Source organism: Propithecus coquereli, unplaced genomic scaffold (assembly GCF_000956105.1).
Source record: "Propithecus coquereli isolate 6110/MARCELLA unplaced genomic scaffold, Pcoq_1.0 Scaffold53, whole genome shotgun sequence".
Classification (NCBI taxonomy): Eukaryota; Metazoa; Chordata; class Mammalia; order Primates; family Indriidae; genus Propithecus; species Propithecus coquereli.
This window is the reverse complement of record NW_012151174.1, coordinates 4405317-4417727: the sequence shown is the minus strand read 5'-3', so window position 1 is coordinate 4417727 and position 12411 is coordinate 4405317. Positions and strand designations below refer to the sequence as shown.

At 37.2% G+C, this 12411-nt stretch overlaps 1 protein-coding gene across 1 annotated transcript in view; it reads right to left on the bottom strand.

The window, feature by feature from the left end:
• Window positions 1-12411, bottom strand: part of NEK1 (NIMA-related kinase 1) — a 207687-nt gene that overhangs the window by 145353 nt on the left and 49923 nt on the right. The window contains exons 8-11 of the mRNA XM_012656992.1: window positions 11710-11861; window positions 2053-2112; window positions 1750-1809; window positions 1607-1657 (exon numbers count right to left, since the gene is read on the bottom strand). Coding sequence (XP_012512446.1) covers window positions 1607-1657; window positions 1750-1809; window positions 2053-2112; window positions 11710-11861 — 323 coding nt within the window. The remainder of the gene's footprint in view (window positions 1-1606; window positions 1658-1749; window positions 1810-2052; window positions 2113-11709; window positions 11862-12411) is intronic.

Below are 12411 nucleotides of genomic sequence, written 5' to 3'. Positions count from 1 at the left end.
TGTAACAAATTAGCACAAACGTAGCAGCTTAAAACACCTATTTATTCTATCAGTTTCTCTGGCTCAGGAGTCTGGGTGTATTTACCTGAGTCTCCTGCTCAGGATCTCACCAGGCAGAATTCCAGGTGTTAGCCAGGGCTACAATTCTCCTCTGAGCCTCAGGAACTCTTCCAATTTCCCTGGCTACTGACAAAATTAATTTCCTTGTGGTGCTATGACTAAGGTCACCATTTTCTTGCTAGTTGGTCAGAGAACATTATTGGCATCTAGAGGTTCCCTACGCTTTTTTTGCCACATGAATGTTTACAGTCTTCCAGGCCAGCAGAAGTATGATTCTCTGGCTTCTATTCCCCTCCAGGCTGCTATGAGAGTCTTGGATGTTAATGTAATCATGAGAGTGACTGTCCCATCACCACCTGCCATGTGACATAACCTATTCAAAGGAGCCACTATACCACCGTATTCATAGGTACCACTCACACCAGGGGGAGGAATGATACAAGGTGTGGACACCAGGGGTCAGGAATCTTGGAAACCATCTTAGAATCTGGCCTACCACAGATAGAGATGTGTAAAGGATGCTACATAAGCAAAAGAGGAGGCGTAAGATTCAGACTGGCAGAACAAAGAAAGGAAAAGGAAATGACTATATAAGGCACTGTGCTCAGAAAAAAAAAATTAAGTGAAGAAATTAAAGCTCAGAAAAGTTAAGTAAACTTGCCCAAGGTTATACAGTCTGGATCTACCCAATGGGAATGCTTGTATTAATGTACCCAGGTAAATGGTTACCTAGGTAATCGGTTACCGAGGTAAACGGATGGCGTTGGGAGTGAGTGTGAGGAGGGCAGGAGGGGTGCTATCAAGTCAGCAGTGCAAAGGCGGAGCTGCAGCGGGCTGCACACAGCAAGGAAACCGCAAACACGGTCTCGAGCTCAGCTGAGTAGAGCGTGCGATGTGTGGTAGGGAATGGCTAGAGATGAACTTGGAGAGACTGGCAGGGACCAGATTAAGAAGGGTCTTCTGAGAACTTAATCTTTAAGGCCACATGAAACCACAGAAGAATTTTAAGCAGAGTTGTGACAAACTGTATTTAATTTTTACAAGATTCCTCTGACAGGGATGGTGTATCACGGTTTTCACACAGAACTTTTAGAGCAATTTTAACAGTGTTACATATTAGTTACCAATATAAGTTATGTATCAAATCCATATAGGAAACCCAAGAATTCATAATAAATGAATTCTAGATAAAAATTAACTATATACCAAAAAAGAAAGAAAGAAAGAGACCCAGTTATATACATGCTAAAGAGCAAGGCGCAACCAGAGGAAGACAGCAGTGGGCCACACTGGTAGCCAACGCCTACCTTCACTTCACCACTGCCGCCAGCGCTTAGCACATTTCTCCATCCTTGTTCCCTGGCCCTATTTATCCTCTCCAACTTTTGAGGAAAAACAAACAAACAAAACACCATTTCAAGTATTTTATATAAAATACATGAAATACATTTAGCAATAAAATGGAAACCAGTATACCCCTTAAAAAAAAAGGTGTATGTATGGGGAGGAGGAGGAATACACCACGGAAAATGGATTATCTTCTTACCCTTTCCTTTTCTTGTCTTCTCATTTGTTCGGCCTTCATTAAATTAATAATCTGTTAACAATTTTAAAGACAATCTTCTTAGAATTCTTCAAACTATTATCATTTACAACTTGTCAAGGAAGAAAAATAAGAGCAAAAACTACCTGATCCTTTTGTTTCTTTTCTTTTTCAGTAAATTCCAACCTTCTATTTCTTGGTGCTTCCTTAAATAAAAAAAGGACATTTTTATCAGTAATAATTCCTACTTTTTCTAGTTTCATCAGGAAAGTTAGTACACCAATGACAGAGTTATGCTCAGGGAGGTTAAAAAAAAAGAAATAAGATACGGGTATTTGTTTGAAAGAAATAAGGAGGAAAGGTTTGGAGGCTTTATGTTGTAAAATTTTTTCTTTTTTTTAAGAACTTTTTTGCAAAGCTTTAAAACAAGCAGACAGATGTCTTTATACCTCAAACATTTTCCTCCTTTCTTCTCTAGGATTCACCCTCTTCACTGGAGTTTGATGGGCCTGAACAAAAAGTAAAACTACAAATTAGACAAAGATTTTGAGGTGCTTGTTTGAAAATTCCAAATTTATGAAAACTTAAAAAAAAGGCAAAGGCAATTCTTTCATAACTCTCTTTCAAAATACATTATTTTCAAAAATAAAGAAACACTGTACTGCTTGGTATGTTACTAAACAAAGAGAAACATTAGATTCAAAGAAACTATGGAAAAGGGTTGTCCCCAATCTTCAACTAGTTTTGTTGTCAGATATGAATGTTAATGATTCTTTGAGAGTGTGCTTTGGCGTTTTAATTAAATGACCATTATAAAACAATCAATTTTATTGATACGATATATTTTAACTCAAGGCTATATCAACGATGTGATAAGTAGTACTAAATCTCACACCTGATTCCACTCTCAAGTTTACTCCCTGACAAAATAACCCAGGTATCGGGTTCCCAAAACTATCCCACCCCCTCACTGAATTATTAGTTCCTAACTCCTAATCTCTAATTTTGTCTAGTTATTTCAATTCAACTCTCATTTAAGCTAATCATATATCTTACCACTTGACCCCAGAAAAGGCACTAGGGTTGACGAGATAAAGATAATACCATATTTAAACAACAGTAGCTTTCAAACTTTTCCTAAAAGCAACCCACGGTACGAAATATATTTCCCATCTAGACCCAGTGAAGACATACACACATCCCCCACAAGTTTCATGAAATATCTTTACATGTCCAGCAGCCCCTGCTACTTTCCATTCTATTACTTGGTGGGGGAAAAGTCCCTAAAAAACAAAAAGAAAGTCCCTGCTCTTCACCCCCTAAAATGATTTTGCCACCACTATTGAAGCATAACCCCCAGTTTTCAAATAGTTATGAGGACCTCTGGGGGCACTATTGTTGAAGTACAGGAAATAAAAATTGTAGCTGATGCTCCTAATAGTATTACAAACACACAGTTAACATTTCAAATTATGCTCTATGTATATGTAATTTAAAATAATAGGGAATGTTACCCAGCAGCTTTGAAAATTGCAAATTCCTTCCACACAAAGGAATATTTCCTCCACACAAAAGAATACTATCTGGCAATTAAAAGGAAATAAAATACTTATACATGGTACAATGCGGATCAACCTTGAAAACATTATGCTGAGTAAAAGAAGCCAGTCACAAAAGACCACATGTTATGCGATTCCATTTATATGAAATGTCCAGAATAAGCAAATCTATACAGAGACAGAAAGCAGAATGTGGTTGCCCAGCGCTGTGGCGGTGGGGGGAGAATGGGGAGTGACTGCAAATGGGAAAAGGATTTATTTTGGAGTGACAAAAATGTTCTAAAATTGATTGTGGAGCTAGTTATGCAACTCTGTGAATATACTAAAAACCATTTAATTGCAAACTTTTAATAGGTGAGCTGTGTAATTTGTAGATTATATCTCAACAAAGTTGTTTTTAAAAAACACATATCCGCAAGAGTTGCAAAATCTTTGGACATAGAGCCCTACATTCTATATTTTGACAAGTTCCACGGGTTTTTTTATGCACCCAGTTAGCACCAGTCTCAAAACTTGTGAAGCACATCAATTTAAAACATTAATGTAATACAGTAGATCAATATAAATGACTAGCTTTTATATACGTTACACAATAGTGTGCAGTAAGAAGAGACTGTTTAACTAAAACCCCAAAATACTCTTGGGCAGGTTACATGAAGGCAAAGACTGTATTCATCTTCCAATGTTGCACACTGCCTTACGTGGAGGATATGCAAATACCTGTGAAATAAAAACCAAGCTGTTCCTCTGAGATCACACAGGTATTTTCAGAACACTATTTCTACACTGAAGAGAAAAATACAATAACATAAAACATCCACACTCAGAGAACTGTTTTGTTTTGTGTTTCTTTCTTAAAATGAGAGCCAAAATAATGAAATATACTCATGGAGCCCCCTCTGGTGGCTTAATCACCACTCCTTTGCTTTAACAGAGCCGTAAAAAACCAAACTGATTATTACAGGAATTAGGAACAAAGAAAAGTCTTATGATATGCAAATACTTTGTTGACATGTCAAGTAATAACTTAATATGCATTAGCTTAAATTTGTGCAATTAAAACATGATAAGACAGTATCATTAAGTGGTTATGGAGCTTCTAGGAGGAAAACAAGTCTTAAAAAAAATCAAATATAAAAATCACGGGAAAAACTTATTTTAAAAATCATGTGAAAATCATATTTATAATATCTTAGAAGTCTGGAGGTTTTCCTGCCTTTAATTGTTAGGCAAGTTGAAAAACTTTTCACACATTTAATTTCCATTTTTTTTCTGTTTTTTAAAATTTTCCTGAAATTTTTCTTTTTTCATTATGGTAAAATAAACATAACAAAATTTACCACTTTAACCACTTTCAAGGATATAGTTCAGTGGCATTAAATACTTTCACACTGTGGTGCACAGAAATTTAGTTTTAAGTGAAATGTTTTAAAAATAAGGTATATGATATTCCAAGTGCTTAACTATTATTTAGTTCTCAATGGCTTGGCTTAGAAAATCATGCTTATCTGCCTAAAAAGTTTGAGGGCAACGACCTTGCCTGGAATCCAAAACACTTATAACTACCATCTGAACCATTTGTTTTATCATTCAGAATATTTTATAGATGATACTATTTAGAATATTAGTAACTGGAATCTGAAAATTCCACAGCACGCTGTTTTTGCATAGTGAATAAATATTAACTGAAAATGAGGGAAACATGAAGAAAACCAACATATGACTTGATTCTATCAGCCATAAGTAAAAACAGGTTATAAACCTGACCACAAACCTGCCCAGAGGGAAGTGAGGGACCTTATGTTATTATCATGAGTAAAGTGTCACCAAGATTTCTGATCTCTCCACTCAGTCAGGCTAATACATGGCCAAGAGGTAAGATAACTCTATTTCTGCAAGTCCACCCAAGTATGTATTCCTTATAGATATAATGACATAAAGATACAAACACCCCTATTTTCCCTTCTCCGTACCCCCACACCAATGATCATTTTGTTCTCTGGAAGGACAGAGAATTCCATATGTGTATATTTCAAATATTAAAATGGATTACATGTGTAAACACCATTTGGAATAAATAAGCATCTCAAAAACTGTCTATGAAATAGATTTACTTTGAATTCATATTTCACTGGACTCTATAAGAAGAAATAAAACACATTTCCAAAGAAATTTTGATCCAGGCCAAGATATTTTTTAAAAGTACATTTATAAGAATGTAACCAACCTGACTGATTTCATATAAATGAAATATAATACAACCACTAATAATCACAAATAAAAATGTACAGAAAGTATATATAATATTAAGTAAAAAATCAGGACACAAAATTACCTATAAACTCTCAGAGCTATGTTAAAAATACAGGCAATGTATATTTGAATAAAAATTGGAAGGCCCACAACAAAATTAAGTTAAATTAATTAAATGCAGTGCTTAGCTACTAGGAATATATTTCTTTCCTCTTTTATTATATAAAACTGTCAAAAGTATACTAAAAGACTACAACAAATTTATTAAAACATACTTCACAGAAAAAAATACAAAGTTATACTACTTAAATTATTTCAAAGAACCAAATAGCTTTAATAGAAATCAAGTCTTTCTCAAGAATTAGACATGTTTGTAAAGAATCGATGCAAAATGTTCTATAGTTTTCTCTTTATTACCTCACACTGAAGTAGTTACCTTTCTAAATTTAATTTTGTAATTTTTAAAAAAAAATGTATGGGTAACTTTTTTGATACATAATTGTACATATTCGTGGGGTACACGTGCCATTTTGACACATGCACACAATGTGTAATGATCAAATTAGAGGGAGTGGGCCACCCATCACTTCAGTAGTTACTTTCAAGCACTAAAAATAAAAGCTCACAGACACAAGCCTTTTGTTTGTGCCTAAAAGCAGGGTTTTTATTTGGCCTTTTACACTGTAAGTGCTGTTAAAATGTAAAGGATATTGCTGATTGGAACTTTGCTGATTTGGAATTCAGTTTATTCATTCATTCACTCATTTAAAAAAAAGTTTACTAGCCACTTTGTGCAAAGTATAAAACACAGTTTTAACTTCAGGGAGTTGACAACCTAATAAAAATAACATTAAGAAGACACATATGAAGTTCTGAAGGAGTTCACATAAGGAAGAAATTATTTTCCTGCTTTTCTGGGGGGCATGGAAAAGAGGGACAATTAGGAAGAAACAAGAAAGGACTTGTGGAACAAAAGGTATGTGAGGTGTTTCCCACCTCCCTTAGACCAGCGGGGAGCTCTGAGTGCCCATGCCACGCTGTCAGTGCAACAGTGCCCCAGGCAATGATTCAACATTCATTCTATTTGTTAATCTACAAGCTAGTAATGTGAACACTCATCACACAACTTGTTCCTGTTGCCTTTTTTTCAAGCCTTCATCTCCCTAGTTAGATTATAATATTTGAGGGCAGAAGGAGTATGTTACTCATTTTGTACCTTCCAATGGCTTACAGAAGAGTACAGTATCAATGTGACTTGTACCTACACAGAAGAGACAAAAGAACACTCAAAAAGGATGAAGGGGTACAAAATGAACAAAGTCAAAAAAGACAAAAGTACACACAAAGTATAGTTAGTAACTAGTAAGAAGTCCAATTTGGCTAAGACTCAGAATCTAGGAGCATCATAGGAGACTGGGGCAATGAATGCAGATTCGAATCTTGGAAGGTCTTCAATACACAACCATGAGTATAGTAAGCCATCTAATTGGGAGGGTAGTACTTTGCCCCTAAATGTTTTTGCATGAACATACTTTATACAATTTTTTAATGTCAACGAGCCTGGCTCTAACAGCCTCAGATTTGAGTTTCTAGGTTACAAGAGGAAGTAAAGGAACTGTATTAATTTTTAATGTCTTTAGCACTACTATTGATGACAACCTTAGACTATTTGTCTTTCTAACTAAAGGAAATAGTTACTAAACCTACGCTTTTCTTACTGTTGACCTTATAGAATAAAGATACACTCCAGTGTGCTCAAGAAAGACAGTTGACCATTACCATTTATTTCTCTCTAGGCTTTGTTTTTTAATAGTTACCACTTTGCTAAAACAATGACAAAATGGTTTTTATAAACTGAGTTTCACTAAAATTTTTGATTGTTATTTTTAAAGAAGTAACACTTATGAGTAACTTGACAAAGGCTAAGTAACCACTCATTCACTTATTTAGTAAATACTTACTGAGCACCTACTATTGCCAGGAACTATTTGCCAGGAACCAGTGAGCAGCAATAATAAACCTCCCCCCCTCATGGAGCTTATACACGGTAATGAAGGACAATGGCAATAAACAAATAAATCAAAAATAGACAGTGATAATGTTGTAGAGAACAACAAAGCAGAACAAAGCAGACAAGAGATGTGGAGGTGGAGTGGAGGGATGGCTGTTATTTGATAGAGGGTGGTCAAGAAAGGCTCTATTAATACAGTAAGTTTGGAACACAGACATGAAAGAAAAGAGAATGGCAAATACAAACCCGTTTTTGCAGGTAAGTGTTAAATACCTGGCATGTTTAAGGTGATGAGGTTTGGCATGGCTGGACTGGGACTAGCAAGAGGGGGGCAGAAAACGAGGCTTGGAAAGGTGGCGAGGCTGTCTGAGGGCTCCGCAGGCCACGGCAAGGACTCTGGCTTTCACTTGAGGGAGATGAAAAGCCACGCTAAGGTTTAAGCAAGAGAGTGCAATGACCTGACCTTCATGATAAAAGGAACATTCAGGCTGCTCAGGTGAGAATAGAATGAAGATGGTAAATCTGAAAGCAGTGAGACTAGTCAGAAGACTAGTTATCATAACCCCGGTGAAAAAAGAAAGTGGTTAGGACTGATGTGATGGTAAAAATAACGAGAAGCCATCAGACTAAATACATTTTGAAGGCAGGGTTGACAGGAGGTGATGTTGAAAGAGTAGTCAGCAATGACTCCAAAAGTTTTTGATGAGAATCAAAGGAAGGACAGAGTTGCCATTTACTGAAATAAGGAAGATGGATCTGGGGAGAGGAGGGAATCAGGAGTTTGGTTTTACATGTTAAGTTTGAGATGCCTATTGGAAATCATTAGATGTTAAGACGAATAATGAGTCTGAAGTTCAGGAAAGGAGTCCAAGCTGGAGATATTTTATAAATTCGGGAGTCAGCCTGTAGATATCGACAACTAGAAAGTGAGTGCGGGTGCAAAAGGGAAGATATCCAAGGATTGAGATCTTGAGGACTTCAGCATTTAGAGGTCAGGGATATGAGGAGGAACCTGCAAAAGAGGCTGAGAAGAAGCAGTCAATGAGGTAGAGGAAACACGAGAAGGAGCTAACACCTAAGACTCAAGTGAAGAAAACATTTAAAGAAGGAGGTGGTCATCAAGTCAGTCAAAAGCTGAGCTCAAGGAATAACAAAAGTGAGCCCTGGATTTAATAATATGGAGGTCACTGATGGCCTTAAAAGAACTGTTTCATAACAGCCGGGACAAAGAAAGCCTTCAGTGAGTGGTTTCAAGAGAAAATGACTGGAGGGGAACTGGAGACGCTATAGACAATGCTTTGGGAAAGTTCTGTTAAAGGGAGCAGGGATATAGTGAAGTAGCTGGAAGGCAATAAAGGAAGGTTCTTTTTAAAAAGACTTAAGATATAGGATATTTGTTTGCTAACAGAAATGATTCAGCAGAGAGGAAAAGACGTATTACACCGAAGAGAGCACAAAGTCCTTTAGTAGGCAAAAAAGAGTAACAGTAAACGAATGGTAGTGTTGACTCTGGATGGGAACCGAGACAGCTACCCGAAGTAAAAGGAAGAAAGGCAGAGCACTGGCAGATAGGTAGGACTGACTGGCAGAAGGGACAGTGACAGGGTGGGAAAGTTCTCTTCCAATTGCTTCTACTTTCTCAGTGGAGTAGGAAGCACGTTAGTACTCGCGAAGAGTAAGAAGGTAAATAATCCTGCAGGAAGTGGGAGAGTAAATACACTGAGGAAATATAATAGGGTGGCCAGACGGTGCTAATTTGACATTTTTGGTTATAAATTTAAAGTTAGACCAGTTAGAAGAGCCACATGTTTTCTTCAGCTGTATTTCACTGCCCAGATTCAGGCACAAGGAGGTAGAGAGCTTTTGCCAGGTGATTTATAATAATGGAAGAGAGGGGCAAGAGAGTTGAGATTTTAGAAATTAGTATAATAAGAGAATATGGAATTTAAGCCAGGTAAGGAAAATAAAAATAAGGAGAAAGACAATGAAAAAAACTATTAGAATCCATGGATCCATATGGCACAAAGATGTTTTGGAGGCAGACTCCTCGATGAATGAGCTAGAAACACAGAAGTATTGGTCAGGAAGTGGGATGCTCATAAATGAGACTAAGAAAGAGTTACTATTATTGATAATGACAAATTTAATGGCATGACTATAGGTGAGAGTTCAAAGGTCAGGTTAGAGACAATATTATTGAAAGAGAACGATCAAGAAAATAAAAGACCATGTGCTAAGGGAAGTATCATCTTCTGCATCTAAAATCACCAAGAATTATGACAGCACTGGGAAGAGTGACAGTGAGGCGGGTGTTAAACCCTTCAAAAAACGCGGGTCTTCAGATGACCTAACACAGAGGGACAGCAGGTAAAACAGTGCGGTAGCGAAAGCATCAAAGCTGGGGAGCTGGGAGGGAGGGTTAGGGAGAGTCTGGCAACAAGGAAAACACCTCCTGCATTCCACCGCTAGACCCAGCAGTACTAGGGATTAGAGAGAAAACAGCCACCGTGTAAGAGAGCTGCAGAACAGTGTGTTCAGGGACAAGCTGGTTTTTAAAGCAAAAAAAGTGAAGACATCTTTAGAAGTTTCAAGATACAGGGGATTTTGCTGATGACATACCACAAAGGGGCTTTGTAGAAGAGTTCAAGTAACCATGCAGAAGGGCTGAAGGTGCAGATTAGGGCATGACCAGTCTTACCGAGATGAGAGACTATGAGGTAATGAGGGAAAGCCTGGAGTCCTAGGCTTCTTGTGACAATTGAAGTAAAGAGAGAGAACAGATATGATAGAATTAATCGACTTAGGTTTGAAAAAATATAATTTTTTAAAAAAAGGATAAAACCAACATGCCAGTTATCTTATTGCCCCTCAGCCCCAAATCCACTCTCCATTGTCCTGCTTGTGACACTGGGGCCGGCCACTGCCAACATTTCTTCTTCGCTCGCTAGCACAATGCTGAGCTTCGTCAGTATTGATACGGGAGGGTCACCGCAAAGGAAAGGGGCTTCTCTTCCTGATTGGTGCCTCCTTTCTTCCTGTTACTGCAGCAAGCGGGACACACAGTGGTACTTACCCTTGCGGGCAGCTTCCAGGAGAATTCAGCCCTCACTCCCTGTGAGTTTCCCCAGCGTTCCCAAGGACAGCCTCCCACACAGCTTGGCTGGTGCCCCTGCCAGCTCCCCACCCTGCTTGCCAAAGACAGCAGGACCAGGGCTAGTACCAGGGCGCCCCAGCAGGCTTCCCAGTGCATTTTACTGACACCCAGGGAGGTTCGTCAGCTCCACAGTGGATCGCTTCCTGTGTGCCTGCCCCAGGCTGTGGTGCCATCCAGTGGACGACTGCCATACCCTACCCGACGAGGCTGAAGCTCAGCCTTAAGGATGGAGTTGGGGGAATCTTCAAAAATTTGTTTCCTTCCTTGGGTAGTCTGCCTTAGCACTAAGAGTAGCAGCTGCTCCCTGTATCTGCTCTTCCTTCTTTAGAGTTCTCTTTACCTCTTGAAGGCTAATTCCCTAAAAATGATTATTTACATTAAATTTTCCCTGTTTAAATAATCACATGGTTTATTGTCTCTTAACTTGATGCTAATTTAAATAACTTATTTGAAGACGATTTACAGTAATCATTTTGAACTGACAGATATTAAACTAAGTCAGTGATCATTTCTACTATGAAATTTATCTTATAGCAGTGTTTTTACCTATGCATCTAAGCATGTGTGCACATACATATATGTGTGTATACACGTAATCCCAAACAAGTCCCATATACCAAAGAATGCAGCTATTAACGTAAAGAAAATGTCAAATTCCTGCAACTGACACTGTGTTCTTGGGCATGTAACTTAAATGCTATAGGCCTTAATTTTTCCATCTGAAATATGACAGAGTAACTACATGATCACATTACTTCCAGCCACATGATTTTGATATACTTATTTGATTGTGAATTTTCAAATACAAAATTTTCCCAGATGTATCAAGTGTGTCATAGGTAATTTACTTCTTGAATGCTCAAAAACAAATGGTTCTGCTTAGGTTGTTCAAAAGTGACTTCATTTATAATGTTGCTTTCTTCTATTGCACCAATACTACTTAACGTTTCTGCGTGACTTCTGTAAGTTGTCTTAGTTTTATTAACAGAAGACTGGTGAAGTAGAGAATGGCAACGTCCCTTTGTAACTTAATAAAAACAATCCCAAGAATATCAGGATTAACTGAATTGAGCTGCAATAAAATAAGGTCAAATGAATTTGTTACTAATAGTTTGTAACGTGATCATACCTGTTTATGTTTTTGGAGTGGTTTCTTTTCATGTAATTTTTTATCTCCGTATTTCTTATAAGTTAAAGGTACTCCGTATTTAGCAGCAGGTTTTGTAATTTTCTGAGTAGGTGCAACAGAAACCAAGCTTTGTCCTGAAGCTGGTCTTTTAGCTACATGAAAAGACAGAAAGCATTTTTTCTAGCAGTTCTTCATATTAAATCTTTAATTTCAAAATTCTTCAAGATAGTCCTTTTTCATTTTCACAGTCATTAACAACATTTGAAACTTCTCATCAAATATCTTACTCATTCCTTAGCATTTAACAATACCTTAACTATTTTACACTAAAGCTACTTTTTGAAAGAAGCAAAAAGCAAAACTCCTCTAAGATGTTGAAGTTTCTCACATTAAAAAAAGAACAGCCCTAAAATTGACTGTGGGTGATGCTTGCACATTTCTGTGAATATATTAAAAAAACATTGAATTGTATACTCTAAATGGGAAATTGTATGATATGTGAATTATACATCAATAAAGCTGTTAAAAAATAAATTTTAAAAATTCACATTTTAGAAATTACTTTCAAAATCAGAAGACAATCAAGAGCAACTGTAAACATGAATTACATCACTGTACATAATTATTTTCCTTCATGCATAGTCTGAATGATATCCATCCCTACAGACTCCCTGAAGAACAAATACCTTAAAACAATCATTA